General features: G+C 41.0%; 1 protein-coding gene across 2 annotated transcripts in view; it reads right to left on the bottom strand.

Annotated features, from left to right (window-relative positions):
* The window catches only part of SEPTIN9 (septin 9), a 344,886-nt gene that overhangs the window by 287,539 nt on the left and 34,487 nt on the right, over positions 1-22,860 (bottom strand). The window contains exon 2 of one of the 2 annotated variants that reach the window (XM_036753227.1): positions 15,918-15,971. In XM_036753227.1, coding sequence (XP_036609122.1) covers positions 15,918-15,971 — 54 coding nt within the window. Of the gene's footprint in view, positions 1-6,155; positions 6,344-15,917; positions 15,972-22,860 lie in introns of those variants that run through there. The other variant, XM_036753229.1, reaches the window with a different exon arrangement.

Below are 22,860 nucleotides of genomic sequence, written 5' to 3' on the forward strand. Positions count from 1 at the left end.
CCAGGTACTGAGTTAAGCACTTTATAAATACTATCTTATTTGATCCTTACAACCTTGGGAGGTATTCCCAATTTACAGTTGAGGAAACTGAAGCAGACAGAGGTCAAGTGACTTGTATAGGGTCATACAGCTAGTTATGTGTCTGAGGCTGGATTTGAACTTAGGTCTTCCTGATTCCAGGCCTAGCCCTCTGCCCATTGTGACACCCAGCTGCCTGGTTGGCTAGAACACAAAATATGTGAAACAGCATGAGAAGCCTGGCAAGGCAGGTCAGACACCAAGTATTTTGTGGGGGAGCTATCAAACTTCAGGTGAGGAATAACCTCATTAAACTCTCCCTGAACTCCAGTCCCATATCATCACCTACCTGCTGAACAGCTCTACCTGTCCTTTCTTTGAGATAACATCTCCACAGTGAAATTCATTCCCTCCACCTCTACTCACCATTCTTCCAAATGGTCCCATTTCAATTTTATGGTCACCCAGACTGGCGACCTCAGAGTCATTCTCAGTCCTTTACATTTCCTCATCCAATTTCTGATATCCAATCTGCTGCCATGCTTTGTCAATTCTTACTCCATATCTTTCCCATCTGGACCCCTATCCCTTGTTTTTCACTTGTTTCTCTTATTCATGTCTCCATTTCCTCTTCTGAAGACCATCCTAATACCCTCCCAATGGGTCTTCCTGTTTCAAATTTCTTCCCTCTTTAATCCATGCTTCTTCTAACTGTCTTGATAATTTTCCTAAAATACATTTTTCCATATCATTCCCCTGCTTAAGAAGTTTCTGTGGTAATGATGAGCAGGCAGATTTCAGAAAAACCTGCAAAGACTTACCTGTGCTGATGCAAAGTGAAGTGAGCAGAACCAGGAGAACATTATACACAGTATCAGCAACATTGTGCGGTGATCAACCATGATTGACTTAGCTCTTTTCAGCAGTACAAACTCAAAAGATTCATGATGGAAAATGTTATCCACATCCAACTGATGGAGTCTGAATACAGATCGAAGCATACTGTTTTCACTTTATTTTTTTCATGGTTTTTTTCCCTTTTCTTCTGTTTCTTCTTTCACAGTGTGACTAATGTGGAAATATTTTACATGATCACATATATGACCTATATCAAATTGCTTACCATCTTGGGTGGGGGGAAGGAGGGAGGGAGGTAGAAAATTTGGAACTCCAAACTTTATATAAAAAAAACCTTTACATGTAATTGGAAAAAATAAAATACTATTTAAAGGAAAAAAAAATGCTTGATGCTTGACTGCCTTAGATATGGCATGCAATTTGGAATACCAAAAAAAAAAAAAAGTTTCTGTGGTTCCTTACTGCCTCTAGAACATAATACAAACTCCTCAGCTTGGCACAGCTCCTTCAGGCTGGCTCAAGCTGAACTTTACAGACTTATTATCACGTCCCCTAACATGTCCCTTCACAAGTTCTATGCTTACTCCCATCTGGCTTCTTTGTTCTTAGTTAGCATTTCATTACCTTCCTCCATGTTCCTATATCTAGAATGCTCTCCCACATTCTCTTTTTTCTTCTTAGAATAACTAGCCATCATATATCCTCCTAACTAGTCTTAGCCTTAAAAGTCCAATTCAGATATCACCTCTCATGGGAAAGCTTTTCTGATCACCCAAGTGATTAGTGAACTTTGCCTCCTCAAATTATCATGTATCTATTTATCTGGACACATGTTGTATCTCCCCTAAGCCCCCAGCCCCTCCTGTCTGCTGCCATAGGCAGTAAGCTCCTTGTAGGTAGAGATTAGATTAGTTTCTTTTTGTATTCCCAATGCCTTGTATGCAGTAGTCAATTAATAAATATAGAAAGGTAAAAAGAGATGAGCAGGGAAATGATGTTACTCCAAAAGGCACCATGTATAATGAATCAATATCAATATCAATATATATATAATCTATACACACATACATGTATATATGTTTTACATACATGTATATGTGTATGCATATATGTATGTGTATACATATATATACATACATACACACACATATACATGCATACACAATAACACAGCATATAAACACTTAAAGGAAAAGTTAATTGAACTATACCTCCAGAATGCACTGAGGCTGTTCCCTTTCAGTTTGGCCTTAGAGAACCAGCCAAAGGTTTGGGGAAGGCTTAGGAAGGGAATGCTGGACCACCCAGAATGCCCCAAAGTAGGAAGGGAGGAAAGGGGAGAGGAGAAGGGAGAGGAATCAGTAGATTCTAAACCTGCAATCAATCTATCTTCTCTCACCATCATTCAATTGAAACTCCTTATTGCCAAATCTAATGACCTTTTCTCAGTCTTCATACTTATTTTTTTCCACTCAATAGTATTTTATTTTTTCTAATTACATGTAAAGATAGTTTTCAACATTCACTTTTATAATATTTTTAGCTCCAAACTTTTTTCTCCCTCCGTCTCACCCCCCTCCTTCCTCCCCACCACAGCAAGCAAGCTGATGTAAGCTATACATGTACAATTATATTAAATATATTTCCACATTGTTGTGAAAGATCCTCATACTTCTTGATCTCTCTGTAACCTTTGACACGGTTGATCATCCTCTCCTTCTAGACATGCTTCTCTATGTTTTTGGGGGGCTGTTCTCTCTTCATTTTCCTCTGATTCCTTTGCTGGATATTCATCCAGGTAAATTGGGTGTCCCCCAAGGCTCTGTCCTTGGCCCTCTTCTAGTTCCCTTCTATACTATCTTGCTTAGTGATCTCAGCAGTTTCCATGAGTTCAACTACCATCTCTATGCAGATGATCCCAAGATACAATCTCTCCTGGGTTCCAATATTGTATTACCTATATTTCTTCTTGTCAGGACATGGATTTGCTGTAAACATCTCAAATGCAACATGTCTAAAATAGAACTCATCCCCTCCCCCGGCCCCAAACCATCTCCTCTTCCAAATTTCCCTATTTCTCTCAAGGGCACCACCATACTCCCCACCTGCTCAGACTTGAACCCTCAGTGTCATCCTGCTCTCTTTACTCCTACCCACCTATCATATCCAATCCACTGCCAAATTTTGTCATTTCTACCTTCGTAACATCTCTTTTAAGTCCCCTTCTCTTCATTCACATAGCCACCACCTCTTTCTTGAACTATTTCAGTAGACTTCTAATTGTTCTCCTTGCCTTAAGTTTCCCTCCATTCCAATCTCTCCACTGAGCAGCCAAAGTGAACTTTTTAAAGCACAGGTCTGACTATGTCAACTCCCACTTTATGGTCAACAAACTTCAGGGACTTCCAGGATCAAATTGTTCCATTTAAAGCTTCTTCTTACCTTTCTTTTAGTCTTCTTACGTTTTACTCCTCCCCACATACTCTGTGATCCAATTCCACTGGCCTGGTTGCTGTTCCTCAAATGTAACACTCACTGTCCTATCTCCATGCCTTTGAATGGCTTTTTCTTATTCCTGGAATGTTCTCCCTCCTGACCTCTGCCTCTTGGAATCACTGGCTTCCTTCAAGACTCAGCTCAAATGCCACCTTCTGCCATAGGTTGCTACAGGTCCTCCCACCACTAGTTCTTCCCCTCCAAGTTTCTTTCCATATACGCTTGATTTATCTTATATGGACATAGTTAATTGCATGTTGTCTCCCTCATTGATATTTGAGCTCCCCGACAGCAAGGACCAAGTCTTCATTGTTCAGGTTTTTTTCCTTTCTTTCTGTCTCCAGAGGCACAGTACTTGGCAAACAGCTGGTTTTTAATAATTACTGATTCACTGGCTATTTTAAATAATTTTTCCTTATACAGCTTTCAAAGAAAAATTTTGTTGTATAGGGAAGCCAAGGGGAAGAAAAACCACTTGAAATTGCCTTGGAAATCATTAGGTACTATGAACAAGAACAAAATAAACCTACAACTCTCATGATCTCCACTGTGCCTAGGCTACTTTAAAATCTGTCTCTCATTCATCTGAGATTTGGGATTGGCAAATCCAAGGTTCCTAAGCATTCTCTATTAAAGAAGTCCTAAAGCCTCTGAGAATTCACATTATTTTCTTTCTTTTTTCCATTTCACCATCCATCACATGGAAATGAGCTTAGTCAAGGAGCCAAAATCATTTATAGACCAGTCTCTTGACTCCCACAGTTAGCCAAAGATAAGTGTTTTGGCCATGTGCTCCTTCATCATCCTCCCTCTGAGGACAGATTTAGAATTGCAGAAATCCATCCACTGTGTTCCATGACCAAAGCAGAATTAGGGAATTTTCATAAGCACATGGACAATGAGTAGTCTGATGTTACTTATCCTTGCCCAAGGCGTTCAGCTTGCCTCTGGTCCACGACAGTATCCCACTCTTAGCTCTATTCCAGAGTTTCTTATGAAAAGCTAAGCTTTTCTCAGGGCAGTTACCACATAGATTCACTACTCAGATATTCTGCAGTTTAAGAAAAAAAAAAAAAAAAGAAAAAATCTCGTTCACTTTCACCTGCTTACTACCTGTTCTGTCATCAAACAAGGAAATGCCTGGCCTACAACCTGAGCCACAGAAGCAATCTCTCAATCCCTCTCCTTTGCAGGGTGAGGGTTGGGAGGTAGAGAAAAGATCATTCTTCAATGATGAATTAGCCAAGCCTTTTGTTGTTTCTTCTCCGCCTTCCTGCCTGCTCACATGCAGGGAGGCCACTGTGTAAAAGGTACTACATAGGAAAAGTGTGTGTAGTACCCTCCTTCAAAATTTGGGGAAAGGTTGAGTAGTGAAGCGGTTGGAGCTATTGGCTAAATTAGAGCTTAAAGCTGAAAGAGAAGCTGAAAGTCTAACCCTCTTGCCCAGAAAGCTTAAGAATCATGGAACTTCTTCCAATTAACTCAGCCCATACACTGAATGAAATCCATTAGAACATACCCAACAAGTGATTAAACAGCTTCTGCTTGGGAATTTCAAAAGAGGGGGAAATGACCACCTCCAGATGTAGCTCACTCCACTTCAGGCTAGTTCCAATTATCAGAAGTTGCAGCTAAGTGGCAGTAGCTAGAGAGCTGGGCCTGGAGTCTAGAATTTGGTCTCAGACACCTACTAGCTGTGTGACCCTGGGCAAGTCACTTAACCCTGCTTGCCTCAGTTTCCTCATCTGTAAAATAAGTTGGAGAAAGAAAAGGCAAACCACTCCAATATCTTTGCCAAGAAAACCCCAAATGGGATCACAAAGAGTCAGACACAACTGAAAAACAACAACAAAAATTATTAGAAAGTTTTCTTGTACATTAAATTTTCCACATTGAACCTTCCACCTAAAGTTCCTATTTCTATCCTTTAAAGCCAAAAAGAACCAAGTTTAATCCTTCTTCCATGTAACAGAATTTTAAATAATTGAAGAGAGCTAGCATATTCTTCCACTGAGGTCTCCAGGCTAAAAAGTCCCAGTTCCTCATATGACATGAATTCAAGGCTCATCACCATCTGGGATACTCTCCAGCTTATCCATGTCCTTCTTAAATCATTGGTGCCCAGAACTGAACACCACATTCCAGATGAAACCTAAAAAGGCCAGGAGTGCAGGGCCATTAGCAATGGAATTTGGTCATGTCTAGAATGCTTTTCAGCATTATTTTGGGTTTATTCCATATAGAAGTAGAAAAACACCCAAAGCAAACAAGATAAACCAGCATGCACACACAAGCACGCCCAGTATCAGCCCTCCAGAGGTGCAGCAGGATGATCACCTCCCTGTTCCTGGAAGCTATGTTTTTCTCCAGGCAACCCAAGATTCCAATAGTACTTTTGGCTGCCTCATCACTCCGCTGACTCAGACTGAGTTTGAAGTTGACTCAAACCTCTTAAACTTGCCTTAGGTCACACAGGGAATAAGTGGCAGAAGTAGGAATCAAATCCAGGTCCTCTTACTCCCAATCCAGCATGCTTTTCCCTAATCCCTGTTTCCAATGATCCATCAGTTTCAGATTTACATAGTACCTTTATCCCTCTTTAACAAAGATAATAAAGAATTGGTTGTATCCAGTTCATAGCTTATATTCAGATGGCCTAAAATTACTTTACCTGCTTGGTCTCAAACTCAAATACTGAATGTCTTTGTTCCTCTGTGGAATTAAAGAAGAAGTAACAAAAAATAAAAATAGCTGCATCCTTACCATACCACTTCAAAACCTACCTTCTCATGGAGCTCTCCCCCATCCTATCTTCTGCAATCCCCTCCATACTCTCACGGCAGTCACTTCAGTGCTACCTGTCCGGTGGTCCTCTGGAAACACCCCAGCCCTGACCGATAAACTTGGAGCTGCCTGCAGCCTTCCTCAGTGTGAGTGCACAGGATCCCAGCCTTTGCAGGCTAACTACATTCCACACTTGAATTCTCTCTCAGCTTTTTATATTTTCCCCCCAAGGTTGCTATGTTCCTAAATAAATACATTTTGCCTAATCTCTGAACTTGTGGACTGATATTGAGCATGTTTGTATGAGCATGCTGGATTATCTTGTTTGTTTTGGGAGTTTTTCTGCTTCTGTATGGAATGAAACCAAAATAATAGTGAAAAACACCCAGACATGACCAAATTCCATTCTTGATGACCCTGTACTCCTGGCGACTCATCCTGATTCACTCCAAGTGAGGATCACCATCTCACAAAGTATTTCCAGGAGCAGACAATAATCATTGCTACTGCTGGTTCTGAACTCTTAGTCACCTCTCTGTTTTTCAGGGACATGCAGAAGCTAGGGACATATAGCACATGGTGCAGGGAAGTAAGACTGGGAGTTAAGAACTACAGAATTTAGAATTGGAAGGGACCTCAGGACCCGTCTAATCTAATCATAGCTGAAAGAAATATTGACTATAATAAACCCAAGTGGTCAGATAGTCACTCATACTTTGCTTGAAGAACTCAAATAAATAGGAACTCGCCACCTCTGAAGGCAGGCCATTACACTTTTAGACAGCTCTAATTATTAAGACTTTTTTTTTGTTTTTGTTTTTCTAAAATTAAGCCAAAGTTTGCCTCTCTTTCACCTTCTGTCCATCGTATCTGGTTCTTCTCCAGGGCTCAACAGAAAACAAAGATTAACAATAACTGATCCTTCTTCCACATGCTGGCCTTTTAAATGCTTAAGACAACTTTAACATACTTGAAGACTCTTCCTCATCCTGAACATTCCAGTTCCTTCAATTGATCCTTCTATGACATGGACTCAAAATCCTTTGGTATTCTGGTTACCCTCCTCTGGATGCCCTCCAGTTTATCAATGTCCTTCTAAAACAGTGGCACCCAGAGTTAAGCACTATTCTACATGTGATCTGATGGTACTGTGTGACCTACTTATTCCTGGAGGGTAGGAAGGTCAAATACTAAAGCTGAAGTTGAAATACTTTGGCCACATAATGAGAAGACAGGACTCGTTGGAAAAGACCCTGATGTCAGGCAAGACTGGATGTGAAAGGAAAAGATGGACAGATACTAGGATGAAAACAATGAACATGAAGTTGGACATACTCTAGAGATGGTGGAGGATGGAAGGGCCTGGTGCGCTGTGGTCCATGGGGTCACGAAGAGTCGGACATGACTGAACAACAACAAAGGCCTTTTTAACAGCCCAAAGACCAGATGACCTTTTTGGGTTTCCACATCACATTGCCAACTTCCACTACACTTGCAGTCCATTCACACCCCCAGTTCTTTTTCAGACAAACATCTTTCTCACCATTCCTCCCTGCCTCTTGCCTCATCCCGTAGTTGTGAAGTTAGTTTTTTGAAGCAGAGGGTAAGCCTTCACATTTATTCCTACTAAACTTCATCTTACTAGATTTAACCTAGTGCTCTATCTAGCCTGTCAAGATCTTTTTGAATTCTGTGTATGTTAGCAATAGCTCCCAGCTTTGGCATTTGTATATTTGATGAGCATGTCATCCATGTGCTCAGCCAACTGAATGATAGAAGTGTCAGTTAGCCCAGAGCCAAGTACAGATTCCTGGGGTACTTCACTGGAGAAAAGTTGACATTGAAACATCAATGACTATTCTTTTGAGATGGACCATTCAGCCAGTTCCAAACCTATCTAAATTATCTAATCTAATAATCTAATTTCTCCCATCTTTCCCACAAAAAGAATAAGAGATACTTGATTTTTAAAAAAAAACTTGGCTAAAACCAGAATTCTCCTGTTTGATTAGTTTGGTAAGCCCATCAAAAAAGAAATAAAGTGAATTTGGCTTGACCTGTCTTTGATGAAACCCTGCTCTCTCTCTCTCTCTCTCTCTCTGTAGTGACTCATTCCTGGGATCAGGTCCCAACTCCACCACTAATTCAACATATCACCTCAGGAAAGACAGTTTCTAAACCCTAGTTTCCTCACCTGTAAGACAGGAGTTAGATCCAGATGATTTCTAAAGTCCCTTCCAATAATACTTGGTATTATTTAAGGTTTAAGGTTTTTAAAGCACTATAAACAAATCTCATTTGAGCTTCACAACAACCTTATGAGTACTTAATAGTTATTACTTTCCTCTGTCATACAATCACCATTCACTAGGGTTCTCCCTCCCTCTGCCATAGGGGTTAGGTTAGGCAGCGATAGAGCACTGGCCCTTAGAGTCAAAAGGATCTGAGTTCAAACCCAGCCTCAGATACTTACTGTATGACCCAGGACAAGTCACTTAGCCTCCGATTGCCTCCAAAAGAGAGGGGAAAGAAAGCATATGGGTTGGACTGGTTGGGTTTTTTTTGTTTGTTTGTTTTGTTTTGTTTTTTTTACTTAAAGGCAACAAAATTATTGCTAGAATTTGATTGACCCAGTCAGACTTGGCTCAAGTGGGTAGCCAAGTAGAACCGGGGGTATTGTGAATCATGTCTTCTCCGACTCAACCCAGAATTACAAATAACTTGAAACAAAATGGGAAAGTCAGGCAGCTACCTCTCTGCTCAGTAAGGACTGGAGGGAAAGAGAAGCAGCACCCAAAGGCTAGGTAGGAATGTAAACATGGCTGAGCAAGGAAGAAAGGATGTTACCAAAGGATGATGATTTCCTGCTGTCTCATAGAGAAGAAACCCTTATACTCACAGACTCAGAAGAAAGAAGTCAGAGGATTTATAGAGTTTTAAATTTGAAAACTGTGGTCAGTTATCAAGAAAACATCACTTTCAGGGTAAAATTAAACTTCACTAACTTCACTAACTATATATTATTCAATTCAAATCAATACCCATTCATTAAGGAGCTACTATATGTGAAGCCTTGAGGTGCTAGGTGCTTGGGATAAGACAATAAAAAAGAAGCAGTTCCTGCCTTTATTCTACTGGTGAGATAAAAACAGAGGCACAAGTAAATAAATACAAAGAATATAAGAAAGTTCATTTTTTAAAAGACATTTGTGATCTTTTTAAAAATTCACTTTCATTTCCAGTTTCACGTTGTCCCTGAAGCCCTCCCCAGGGAGACAAAGAATTTTTTAAAGGGGATGGGAGGAAGCAATTCAGCAAAACTAACCAAATCATCCACCAAGACAGAACATTTGCAACGTTGCACACCCACAGCCCACCATCTCTACAAGAAAAGAGGGAGGTTCATTTTCTTTTTTTATTGGCTCTTCTTCCAGGCCAAGCTTGATCATTGTAACTACTTGCATTCAATTTAGGGTTTTTGTTTTGTCTTTGTTCCTTCCATTTACATTATCATAATCATTATATAAAATAATTTCAAAGAGAGGGGATAAGGAAAGGCCTTGTGTAGGAAGTTACAGCTGAACTGTGCCTTGGGGATAATTGCCAGATCAGGAGGTCAAAGGGACAGAAATGCCAGCTGGAATGTCATGTACTAAATTATTATAACTTACCATGACTATTGGCTGTGGATTGATTTATAGACTTTTCAGTTCTGAAAGCCTTTAATGTATTGATCTTTGCATCATGACATTTAACAAACTGTAGCAAATCTCTAAGGAGATTTTGTAGCCTGGTTAAGAGTATACATATTCTTCTAAACTCTCCTTGTCCTTATAAGAACTACATGAAAGGTGAATTAGTTGTTGTCGGAATTCCTGCTAAAGTAGGAACTGGATTAATTGAGATCCTTCTTCACTGAGATTCTGTGATTTTAGGGAAAATATTGGGAAGATTTCTCAGTCTGCTGGAGGGGCACCCAGAGAGCCCACGCAGAAACCAAAGAAGAGGATTTCATGCTGTCAGCAAGTAGTCCCCATGGTGAAGCCCAGATAGCTGGGTTAGAGCTTCATACTTTGGGAAATTATGCCTTAGGCTTCCAAGACAAGCTACGGCCAGTTTGCCACAAAATGCTGACAGTGCAGAACTGGGACCATCGACAGGGCAACATCTCAGGGGGAAACAGCCAGGATAGAACAGTGCTTGTCCTTGCTTTCATTTATAAGACTTTCTACAGCAGTTATCACCCAATAAGAGCAGAAGGAAAGGGTAGCAGGGTACAGACTCTTCCCTCTAAGACAGAATGGACAAGGCGCACCAGTCATGGGAGGAACTGCCTGTCCTGTGCCCCAGACCCTCAGCCAGTCAAAGAAAGATAAGGAAGAGTTGAACATAAGGACTATTATTAGTGCCTCACCTCCAACATGAAGGTGCTGTCTAGATATACTGTCTGCAGGACCCAGGCCAGCCCACAGAAAGAAGAGTATGCTAAGCTTCTTATACCACAAGGGTTCTTAACCCTTTTTGTGCACATAAAGAACTCACCTGGCAGTTTGGTGAAGCTTCAGAATAATGTTTTTAAATGCATGAAATAAAATACATAGGATTTACAAAGGAAATTAATCATATTGAAATAAAGATGTATTTTTTTCCCTTTTCAAGCTCATGGAGCCCCAGAAATCTATCCATACCATCTGTGGACCCCAGATTAAGAACTCCTACTCTAAGGAAATTAAAATCATCAAAAAATGGTATGATACAAAGCCCTGGAATGGGAGTCAAGGCCGCAGACCTGGTCTTATTCCTACTCTTGATTTAGGAGATACTAGATCAAATTAACCTTTCTGTGCCTCAGTGTCATTATGGACATAAGACTGCCTTACAAACCTCCATGTCCTCACAACCACTTGTGAGTTTGAGTCAAACAATGCCAGTGGAAGCATTTGGTGCTCCCTGGATGGAGTGTACTAGAGAAGATCTACAGGAGTATTACTATGGCTTTTGTAAGGTGAAGATGAAACATCTGGCATTCTCAGGTAAATGGGAAATACATCCGATGGGGTTGCAAATAAGGCACAGATTTGTTGCTGCTCCTCTGAGGGCAATAAAGCCCATCAGTTCTCCAGGCATTAGGGAATATACCTTATTTAATTCAAAATGTCAATGAGCCTAGTTTATGAGCAAAAGATATTAAATTGGAGCAAGTTTTAGAAGAGACAGGGTTATTCATCATTTAGTATATTAGTTATGGATGTTTGGGTTTAATGAATCAATCAGCAAGCATCTACTATGTTCCAGGTACTGAGGATATACACAAATTGAAACAGTCCTTGTCCTCAAAGAGGTTGAATTCTATTGGGAAGATGATGCATACATATATGAGTATAGACAAAATACCAATCAATTGACTTGTATTTATTAAGCGCCAATTATGTGCTGGTCACTATACTAGGCCCTGGAGACAGAAGTATAAAAAAATGAAGCAATTCCTATTGGCAAGGAACTTGCTTTCTAATGGGAGAAACAAATACATATATGAATATATATACACACATATATATGGCAAAAATATAAAGTGAGTAAATATATACAAAATATTTAAATGAGTTTTTTTGGGAAGGAGGGCACTATTAGGGAAATTAGGGGAGGCTTTATACAGAATACTGTGTTTGAGCTGTCTCTCAAAAGAAAAGATGGACTCGATGAGGCAGAGGGAAAGGGGGCATATTCAAGGTATTTAAAACAGACAGTACAAAGGGATAAGAGGTGGGGCATAATGTATGAGTTAATTAATAATTAATTTATGAAATTATGAAATGGGAGCAGGCATGCCCAGTTCTTTGGGTACTCACCAGGAAAGACCACGATTGGCGACAGGGAAATGGAGCTGCAATCACACTTTTAATAGGGCACAGAGACAAGCAGTGAACAGTGGGGAGGGATACAGGTGCAGATATAGCACAGCTCAGGGACAGGGGAATAAGATGCTGAAGAGAGGCCGGCAATGTGAGGAAGAAGATGAAGAGGGTAAGAAGCAGAGAATACCACTCACATAACCATGGCTTAGAGTTGGGAGCACCAGGCAACATGGATCCGATAAAGATGGAAGAATGCTTGGGGCAGGAGTTAGAGGTCTCATTTTTACAGGGTTTGGGTGGGAAACAGACAAGTTCCTATGAGTGCCACCCCAGGTTTAGTTCACCGACATATCCAAATCATCTCAAAGTTAGCAGTAAAACTTCAAAGTCATCATCTCAAAGTTAACAGCACTTTTTTTTAGGGAGGAAGGCAGGGCAATTGGGGTTAAGTGACTTGCCCAAGGTCACATAGCTAGTAAAGTGTGTCAAGTGTCTGAGGCCAGATTTGAACTCAGGTCATCCTGACTCCAGGGCTGGTGCTTTACTCACTGCTCCACCTAACTGCCCCAATAGCACTTTTTTTGATGTTCTGTTGGTCTGAAACTGTGGAGGTCTGGATTTTTTCTGGCATTTAGGACCAGAACTTTGACAAGCAGTGCCTAGATGGTTTCCCCTGATTCTGCACATATTACCAGGATGTGAATTTTAGTTAATATATGATAAAATGTATAAATTGCACTCCTTTGATCTTTTGGACTTCCAGGTTCCCATCTGCAATCTTATTTCTCGCTATTACCTTTAAACTAGATACTAATAAACTTACTATTACTTACTAGAAGGGGAGGAGGTGGTCAGGAAGACCAGAACAGACATAATTTCAAAACAATGAGGAACAGAGGAATGTCCAATTGTGGCTGGATCACAGAGTGTGGGAAGGAGGATCATGTATAGTGAGGCTGGAAAAATAGATTGAGGTCAAATAGAATCAGGTTTAAAGAGCTAAATAACGGAGTTTTGATTTGTCCTATAGGTAATAGGAAGCCACTGAAATTGACTGAGTATAGTAGTCACATGGTCAGATCGGAGAGTAAGGAAAATTCCTTTGGCAGTATACAATTATCTCTTCCATATCATGGGGGTTAGAGGTGCTGTGCTTCCACAATGTGGAAAATCTGCATAAAATTCTGTTGGCCCTCCCTTTGTAGTTGTTATGGTATTAAAAAATAAAATGTTTTCATATTATACAATACTATGCATATGTTTTATGCATTTCTGAGTTTCTAAATTTCTGTGTCATCTGCAACTTCAGCAAAACTCCCAAAAAACTCATTTAATTTCTTATACAGACCCATGATCTATCAAAACCACGATGGGGAAAGTCAGGATGTGGAAGGGATACCTACAGTATGGAGGGGTGATTAAGGTCTAAACTAAATTGGGGATTGAGAGAGGGGGTCTGATGTGACAGATGTTGAGGTGATAGAAACTGTAAGATTTGACAAATGATTGGTGACGTAGAGTGAAAAAGAACAAGAAACAGAGGGAAATTAACCATGAGAGACTGGAAAAATAGTCGTGTTCTTTACAAAAATAGTGAAATTTAGGAGGTAAAATATTTTGTACTAGATAAGTCAAAAGCATCCACTAAGCAAGTGGTGATACAGAACTGAAGCTCAGGGAAAGACTGGGGCTAGATAGGAGAGATAGATCCAAGTCATCTGCTTGTTTGCTTAAAGATTATAGTTAATCCCAGAAAAGAACAAGGGAAGAGGGCCTGTGAAAGAACCCTGGAGAACACCTACAGTTAAGGGTATGACATGGAAGGAGCCTGAAAAGAATGGTCAGACAGGTAGGAAGCAAACCAGGCAAGACTAGAGAAAACCCATAAAGGAGACAATTATCCAGGATGAGAGGGTGGTCAGCAGCATCAAATACAGCAGAGAGGTTGAGAAAGCTGAGGACTGAGAAAAAAACATCATGTACAGCAATTAAGAGATCATTAGGAACTTTGGAAAGAATATTTTCAGTTGAGTGATTAGGTCAGAAGCAAGATTGCAAAGGGTCAAAGAATGAATAAGGGGAGAGTGAAGATCGCTTTTTTCAAGGAGTTTGGCTAAAAAAGGGAGGAGCTATAGGTTTGAAAGCTTACGAAGACTAGAGGGTCTACTCAAAGTTTGTATTTCTGTTTTATTTTGTTTTTAAGGATTGGGGAGAGTCAGCTTGTGGAAAAAAAGGAGTAGGGAAGGAACAAGTTGATGGGAAGAGGTGGAAGACACAAGTGAGAAGGGAAGAATGATTAAGGATGCAATCTGGTGGAGAAGATAGAAGAGATGGTATCAAGGTGGCAGACAAGATAATATGAAGAAAAAAGGAATGAACAGCTCAGACGATTAGTCTTAGAGGAAAAAGGGGATTCTAAGAGGCAGAGGCATTCTAGGCATGAGGGACACCTTGAAGTGTCCTGTTTGCAGAATGACAAATAGGTTCATATGGCTAGTCTACAAAGTACACAGAAGGGAAAAATGTGTAAGAAGACTGTTTAGGTAGGAAGGGGCCGGGTTGTAAAGAGCTATTGATAGCAAACATAGGAGTTTATTTATTTTATCCTAGAGATAATAGGGGCCATTAGAGTTTATTAGCAGAGAAATGATATGGTCAGATCTGTGCTTTAGGAAAATCAGTTGGCAGCTGTGTGGAGGATGGATTGAAGTGGTGAGATTTGAGGCAGGGAGACCAGCGAGGAGGCTGTGGCAAGGCCCTAGATGAGACGTGGTAAGATCCTGAAGCAGTAGCTGTGTGAGTAGACAGAAGGGGTTGATTTCAGAGGTCTTGTGATGGTAGAAATGGCAACATTTGGGAACCAATTGGGTATTTGGGGTGAAGAAGAATGAAGAGTCAGGTATATCAAGGTTATGAACCTAGGTCATTGAAAGTATGGTGGTACCCCTGACAGTAATAGGTAGGTTCCAAAGAAGAGTGAATTTCAAGGAAAAGCTAATAAATTCTCAACCTCAAGTTTCTGCAGGACAGACATCCAGTTCAAAATATCCAAAAAGCAGTTAATGTGGCAACAGAACTCGAAAGAGATTGAGGCTACAAATATGGATCTGTGAAATATCTGCATAGAGATGATAAGTAAAGGGGTAGAGGTGGGCAATGACACAGATGACCAGCAAAGGAGATTGAGAGACAGATCAGAAAAGTAGGAAGGAAAGCAAAAGTTACGAGTGTCACCAAATCCCAGAATGGAAAGAGTATCCCAGGCTAGAGGGCAGTCAACAGTGTCAAATCCTGCAAGGGTCAAAGAAGGAAGAGAAATAGACTGTAACTTTGGAAAGAATGGATTCAGTTGGAAGCTCCTGTAAATGGTTGAGAAGTGAAAATGGAGGCAATAAGTGTATAGACACTCCTTTCTAGGCATCTGGCTGAGGGAGGTATGATAGCTTCATGGAATGCTAGCTTCTAGTAAAGGTTTTCTACGGATATGGAAGACTTGGGCATGTTTGCAACAAGAAAGAAACCAGTGAAAAGGAAGAGAGTGAAGATTAGAGAGAGGTCGAGAAGATTGAGGAGCCAACCTGCTGGACATTATAGGAAGGAATGAGATCAAAGGCACATGCAGAGGGGTTGGCTTTGATAAGAAGGGATTAAAAAAAGAAAATGGACGATATATCTTAAATTGTGAGAAATGTGGCAGAACAGGAAGATCATGGTGAAAGGCCTAAATTTTTTTTTTTAGTAACAATAAGAAGGTAGAGAAGAGGTTTGGAACAGGTACTATAGAGAATGCAATAGTAAATAAAGAGGAATGAAAGGATTGCCTTGCTTTAGTGAAGGTCCCATTGAGATTGGATAACATTAACTGGTAAATTAATTGTGATTGAAAATATTGCAAAGACATCTTACCTGGGCCAGATGTGTCACCAAGCCTTCTACGACTAGTGGAGGTCCTCATGACTCCTAGAGGCAAAAAAAAAAAAGAAATGTCAGAAGTTAAGCTACACATTCCCTCCCATAGACAATGGATACTCAAATTATGCCCTTGCTCTAGTAGAGGCCATAAATCCAGACTAAGGTAACTCAAAGGATGTCCACTGAGCATCACGAGACCAGGTCAACTCTAGTAACCTCAGGGATTCAACTCTAATCAGTGTGAAGTCAGAACACTAGAATCTATTGAGCCTGTGATGGAAAGAAAGAAATGAATAAAAGATGAATTAACGAAAAAGCATTTATCAAGTTCTTACTATATGTCAAGCACTGGGGATATAAACAATAAAAAGCAACACAGTTCTTGCTCTCAAGGAGACAACTGAGTTCAGCCAGAAAGTCTAAGAACACATTGGTGGGACAAGTGGCAAAGCCCAGGGTTCCTTAAGTGCATCGCCAGGTGAGATAGCGGTGTCTGGTGTTCTGGTGGACATAAAGAGAGGGTAAAGGCAAGACCTGGAGTGACTTGAGACACAGTGGCAAGGCAGATGATAAGGGCTGATGATCTTCCATCTCATCAGGACTGTAGTTAATGATTCCCATGGGGTCTTGGTGGCAGAGTTCAGGAAAGGGTCAGAGGGAAGCCAAGGACAGAAACATGCCTCTGCTGAAGGAGCTTCCTGCTTCCTGGATGTCCTGATGTGGTTCTGGGTGCTTTGGGGTTTGGGGAAGTGGCAAAGAGAAACCAAGGGTATCCAAGAAGTCTCCAGACCAGGAAGGCCACAGGTGTCTGAATACACATTTATTTCTGAAAAGGCTGGACACAAATCAAATTTCTGGAAAAACAGGATTATTTTCTTCTTCTACTGAAATCTGTCTGAGGTCTCCTCAGGATGTGGAGATGACCCTGGCCTCAAAGGTTTTACCAGTAAAGTGCAAACTCTGGCAGTTCTATTAAACTGAAAAGGATTAAAATCCAATCACTGGGCCTAGCGATGGCCTATGCCACACAGAAGTATGGTTTTTGGTCACGACAATTCAAGAAGACTATTTACTAAGGAGGTGAAGTAGGGGGAGGGGGTTTGTAATGTGTCAGTGGAAGAAATACCCACATTTCCAAAATAATTAGTAATGGCTGACATTTGTATTAGTTTTGTCAACATTATCTCATTAGTCTCACCAAAAAAAAAAAAAAAACGCAAGGAAGATACAGGCTCAGAGTATTCAATGACTTGCCCACAGTTACAGAGCTGGTAAATTAAGTGTATGGGGAAGGATTCAAACACAGGACTTCCTGATTCCAAATCCAAAACTATCTACTACGCCAGGGCTATGCATGCAGCCTGCCTATAAGCACAGAAATTTACATAAATGCTTTAGGAGCTACCACAGAGCTCTCACTAAAATGGCAAATCAAAATATATTGTCTATTGTTTCAATAAAAACCTAAGGTTGGACAGCCCTGCACTATGCCATATTGCCTGTCCCATTTGAATACTGAATATACCAGATTTTAAATGCTTTAGGAGAGATTGTTGTTGTAAAGAAAACTAGAGCAACTTATTTTGGTTTTTAAAATACTTTTTGCTACTTGATGCCTTTTGTTTTTATATAACAGTCATTTCCCATTTCACTCTAGCTTGAATACTGCCAGTTCTCTATATAAGTGGATGGTTGAGCAGTTTGTCTGTAGACCCAAAAAGGAGAGGAAAGGGAGGCGGGAAAGGGGCTGTCCAGTGGAGGGAAGGGGCTGGCACGTGGTCCAAGGACATATGGGGGCTGAGGGAAGAGAAGTAAGAGAAGGAGGAGGAATACCTCTGCAGGAAGCACAGGGAATAGACATAAGACAGACTGGCCAGACAGGAGGGCAGGTGGGTGGAGTGGGGCAAAGGGACAAAGATGTCTTCTGGAAGGGGCCAGCACTGCAGTGGTCTCTGCACTGTTCTGCTTTCACTTGAAAGGTTGGGTTTTTTGTTTTGTTTTGATTTGATTTTTGGTGGGGGTGCGGTAGGTTGGTGGAAGGGTAGGATTGGGCCTTGCTTCAGTCAAACTGAGACCTGTTGAATACCCTAGCTTAAAAAAGCCAATCTATATCTTGCCACTGGACCCAGATGGCTTTGGAGGAGAAATCACCTCTGGAAGTGATTTTGCACAGCCCTCCCTCACTTAAATCCAATTCACTTGCACATCTCGGCATCACCTCCTTGAGGTCATGGTCCTCTTCAAGAAGGAAGGACAAACAACAATAAGGAGGCCAAATGTTAAGCTCAGGGGCAGAAACAGAGAGAAAGAATATGGAAGTACAAAGATAGCGTGGGTTGGTTTGTTTGTTTGTTTATTTATTTATTTAAAATATTCGGATTTCTTCCAGAATTCTTTACTTATGCGAATTCGCAAAATGCAAATTTCTTTAAAGCAAAAACTATGAGTACTCTTTGTGACCCCAAAACCCCCAAAACAAAAACTTTTAAGCAAAAACATCCTAAGCAGAAACCTGGTCAGACCATGCCTATAGTATCTTCTATCCAACAATTCCTTATGTCTCTGCCATGAGAGAGGAGTGATGTATCTCATCTCCTAGATCTTCACTGGTTTTTCTGCAGAATTCCATTGCCTTTGAGTAATCTCTTCATTTTGTCACTGTAGCAATTGCATATGTTGAGTGGCTAGCTCATTTCATGAGGAAAAGTTTCTTTCTAGAACTTGGAAAATTCATAATTCAGCCATTGCACAAACTATAGGCTTTGTATTTTGGTTCTCTACCCACTGGACATTTATCCTGATTATCCTAATCCTGACCCTGAATGGAATGAATAAATGAAATAGCATTTAATAAATATATCCAGTGTGGCAAAACATTAGCATTAGCAATAGAAGCAGAAAAGCAAGATAGTCCTTCCTTCCACTGAAGGAGCTCATACTGAAGAGGTTTGGGATTGAGGTGTGCTTGAGACTCAAATACCAACATGCCGGGTCCTGCAAAATGAATTCGACCCAAGCCTTCTCAGCCAAGGAAAAAGACAAAGTTTTTAAGGGTTTGCCATATTGGGTTGTCTTAAGAAATCTAACCCTTTGTGACACTTGTTTTCACAAGCGGGGCCAGATTTGATTGAATCTGAGAACCTTCATGGAGGCAAGATGAGACTTATATACACAAAGATTGTGGGAGGGATTGAGGGAGGGGTCTGGGGTGACTAGAGGAGTGGTTTAGGAAGGGTCTTGAGGAGGAATCTAAGGAGGAGTTTGATGGGACCAGGATGAGGTCAGACTCCAGGAACCAAGAGAATGAGATTAAAGGTGGGAAGTAGCTGAAGGCATGGATATTGATATTATCCAGGGTGGGAAGTAGCTGGACAATAAAGGGCAAGGCTAGGTAGAGATTTGGACCTAATGATGATGTAAGGTTATAGCCTCAGGCCAAGGCCAGATCAAGTGGGAAAACTCAAAGAGAGGTCAAGGGGGTTCCCAGAGACTACTCCAGGTTCAAGGGGGTTCCCAGAGACTGTGCCCTCATCAATATTACAATACATACAATATTACAATATTACAAGGAACAATCAACCCACTTAGATTTCAGCTGCAAGAATGAGTGAATCAAAGAAAGACATTTTATTAAGTGCTTACTATATACAAATACAAAAAGAGAGACAACCCTAGTCTTCAAAGAGCCTCCAGTTTAACAGAGGAAGACAACACTTAAAACCATCCTAAGACTTTTGGGACAAACTGTATCTGGGAGTGGTGACCCAGGGAAGGTAGGTTTTGGTCTGAAGAGGCACAGGCTAGTGATGCATAAAGCAACCAACTCACACATTCTTTCCAGAAGCACTAGTTCAGTAGATCTGGTGGGTGTGCCCAGAAGAAAAGGGGAAATGAAAGGAAAGGGGTTTGTGTGAAGCAGTAGGCAGATGGTAAGATAGTCCAGATACATGCCTGGATAGGATGTGAAGGTGAAGCATGTTATAGAGCTATAGAGCTATCCTGCAGCTAAAGTAGCTAGTCTGCACCAACTAGGTATAAAGTGGTCAGTTTAAGCTGATTAACAGAGAAAGCTGCCTACGGTAGGGGCTTCAAAGATGGTGGGATTAATTTCCTCTGTGACTGGGGATGGACTGGAGGTCTAGACCATGTGAGGAGGTACTTGCGGACCAATGAGCAATATTCTAAGCACACATACCCCCTCCCCCAGGCAAATTAGGCTAGTTTTTCCTTAAAAGACATTGAAATTGTCCTCAAGATTTTACTGGGGGGGAAGGGGGAATGAAGGCTGAGGGCAGCAAGTACATGAAGGACTAGATCCCTGACCTCCAGCTTGTGACAACAGAACAGAAGGAAGAATGACATAGGGAAGCTATATTCAACTGAATCAAGGCTTTAATCTGGACGTACATCCTTTCCTTCCTCTGAATGTCTTTCTCTTGCTATGACTAAGTAAACTGTCTTTTATCAAAGGTTAAATGAATTTCAAGTCTCTCATTTCATTCCACTTTCAGACTTAAGTGACCTGCTGAAGTCAAACTCAGTCCATAACACCAATCCACACATATGGGGAATTAACTAATAATAACAACAGTTGGCATTTATATAGTATTTTAAGGATTGCAAAGCACTTTACATTTGTTATCCTGTTGATCAGTTAACAAACATTTATTCAGAGCCCACTAAGAGCAGTGCCAGACACTGCTAAGTATGTGCTTTGTATCCCTGGGGATACAAATAAAGGTAAAAACAAAACAAAAAAACAAACAAAATCCCTGCCATTAAGGAGCTCACAAACTAATGGGAGATAATATGTAAACAACTAGGTACAAATAAGACATAGACAAGATAAACTGAAGATAAACAAAAGAGAGAAAGCACTAGCTTTAATGGGGAATCCTTCTTATAAAAGGTGGGATTTAAGCTGGGACTTGAAGGAATCCAGAGAGGGAAGAAATTTGAGATGAGGATGAAGAGAATTTTAGGAACGGAGGACAGCCAGGGAAAATACTCAGATTCAGGAGAAGCATCTTTCTGCGAGGAGCAGAAAGAAGATAGTATCAATGGATGCCAGAGTATGTCAGGGCTACTAAGGTTTAAGAAGACTGGAAAGGTAGGAGGAGGTCAGGTTATGAAGGGCTTTGAATACCAAATAGAGGACTTTATATTTGTTTCTGGAAGCAATAAAGAACCACCGGAACTGATTGGAAAGAGGTGTGTGTGACATGGCCAGGCTCTCAATTTAAGAAGATGAATTTAACAGCAGACTAGAGGATGGACTGGAGAGACTAGACTAGAGGCAGGGAGATCAACTGGTAGGCTCTTGCAGTAGTATGGTTATGAGGTGATGAGGGCCTGAACCAGTCACCTGGGTGGTAGCAGTATCAAATGAGAGAAGGATTATTGGAGAGCTCTTCAGAAGGCAGGAATGAAAATCTTGACAAGAGATTGGAATCAGAGTGAGAGAGTGAGGAGGATGATGTATGGGTTGACTAGATTGATAGAGGTGCCCTCAAGAGTAATATGAAAATTAAGAAGAAGGGAGGGATAAGGGGGAAAGATAATGAATTCAGTTACTCTGGATCTGAGAGAGGTTAAGTAACTTACCTAGCTAGGGTTGTTGGTCAGGGAACCATATGTTGAGGTTTTAGGGGTGCTTGGGACCCCAAAATACTGACATACCAGATCCTGTCAAATGAATTTGATCCAAGCCTTGTCACAGTCAAAGAAAAAACAAAGTTTATTAAAGATTCGCCTTATTAGGTAGATTCTTAAGGAGCCAGAGCATTTGTATCACTAATGCCAGTGGGTCAGATTGAACCTGGAGCCTTTGTAAGCAGGCTACATAGAATCTGAACACTTCCATGGAGGCAAGATGGATCTTACATACAGAAAGATTGTGGGAGGGATCTAGGGTTGTCAAGTAGTCTGGAGTGACTAGAAGAGGGGTTTAGGAGGGTTTTGAGGAGGAGTCTGAGGATCTTGATGGGACTGGGGTGACTAGAGGTCAGACTCCAGGAACCAAGAGAATGGGATTTTGATAGGATCAAAGGTAGGAAGAAGCCAGAGGCAATGCAGAGGTAACAGATTTGGGCCTAGTGATAATGGAAGGCTTACGGACCTCAGGTGAAGACCAGACCTAGTGAGAAGATTCTAGGAGAGTTCAAGGGGGTTCCCAGAGACTGTACCCCATCAGGGTCACATAGCTAATAAGTGTCTAAGGGAGGATTTGAAACCAAGTCCTAGTGACTCCAGGTCCTGTGCCCTATCCACTATTGTCCAGCTGGTATAGTGCCAAAATGGGCTCTGAGGGTAAGGAATAAGTTGTTCTCTCCCTACTCTTAGAACAGGAAAGAGAAAGATTAAGATCCTATGCACATGGCACCATGCACACTCATGCACGAGGGCACACACGTACACACACACAGCCTTTGGCCAGGACTTTTGGTTGACTTATGGCAGGCAAGTCTAAACATGAGGAATGAAAGGAGATTTCCTACAGTACTAAGCCAACAAGAAAGGATAATTCTGCCTGCCTAAAATAAGTACAAGTTTAGGAGAGGTTGTACCAGCTTAATGCCAAGGTCATTTGACTCTGGGTTGTGACTGGAAGTTTCCTTACCTATGTGTTATCCATGCAGTCTACACAGAGAGCAACAAAGAACAAAGCAGAGCCCAGCCCACCTGGGTCCTGAACATAGTGCCAAAGGAGCAAAGTGCCAGCAGAAGGAATGGAGTTGGAAGGAAAGAATAATATTGTATAAAAAGCACTGAAAATGGAATCAGAGCTTGAGGTATAGCCACGTTCTCTGACGCTTTGTTTAGGGTTTATTTTGGACAATTCCCCTCACCCCTCTGAGCCTCAGTTTCCTCATCTGTATAATGGAAGGGTTTGGAATAGATGTTCTTCTCTAAAGTCCCTTTCTGCTCTGTGGGTAAA

Source organism: Trichosurus vulpecula, chromosome 4 (assembly GCF_011100635.1).
Source record: "Trichosurus vulpecula isolate mTriVul1 chromosome 4, mTriVul1.pri, whole genome shotgun sequence".
Taxonomy (NCBI): domain Eukaryota; kingdom Metazoa; phylum Chordata; class Mammalia; order Diprotodontia; family Phalangeridae; genus Trichosurus; species Trichosurus vulpecula.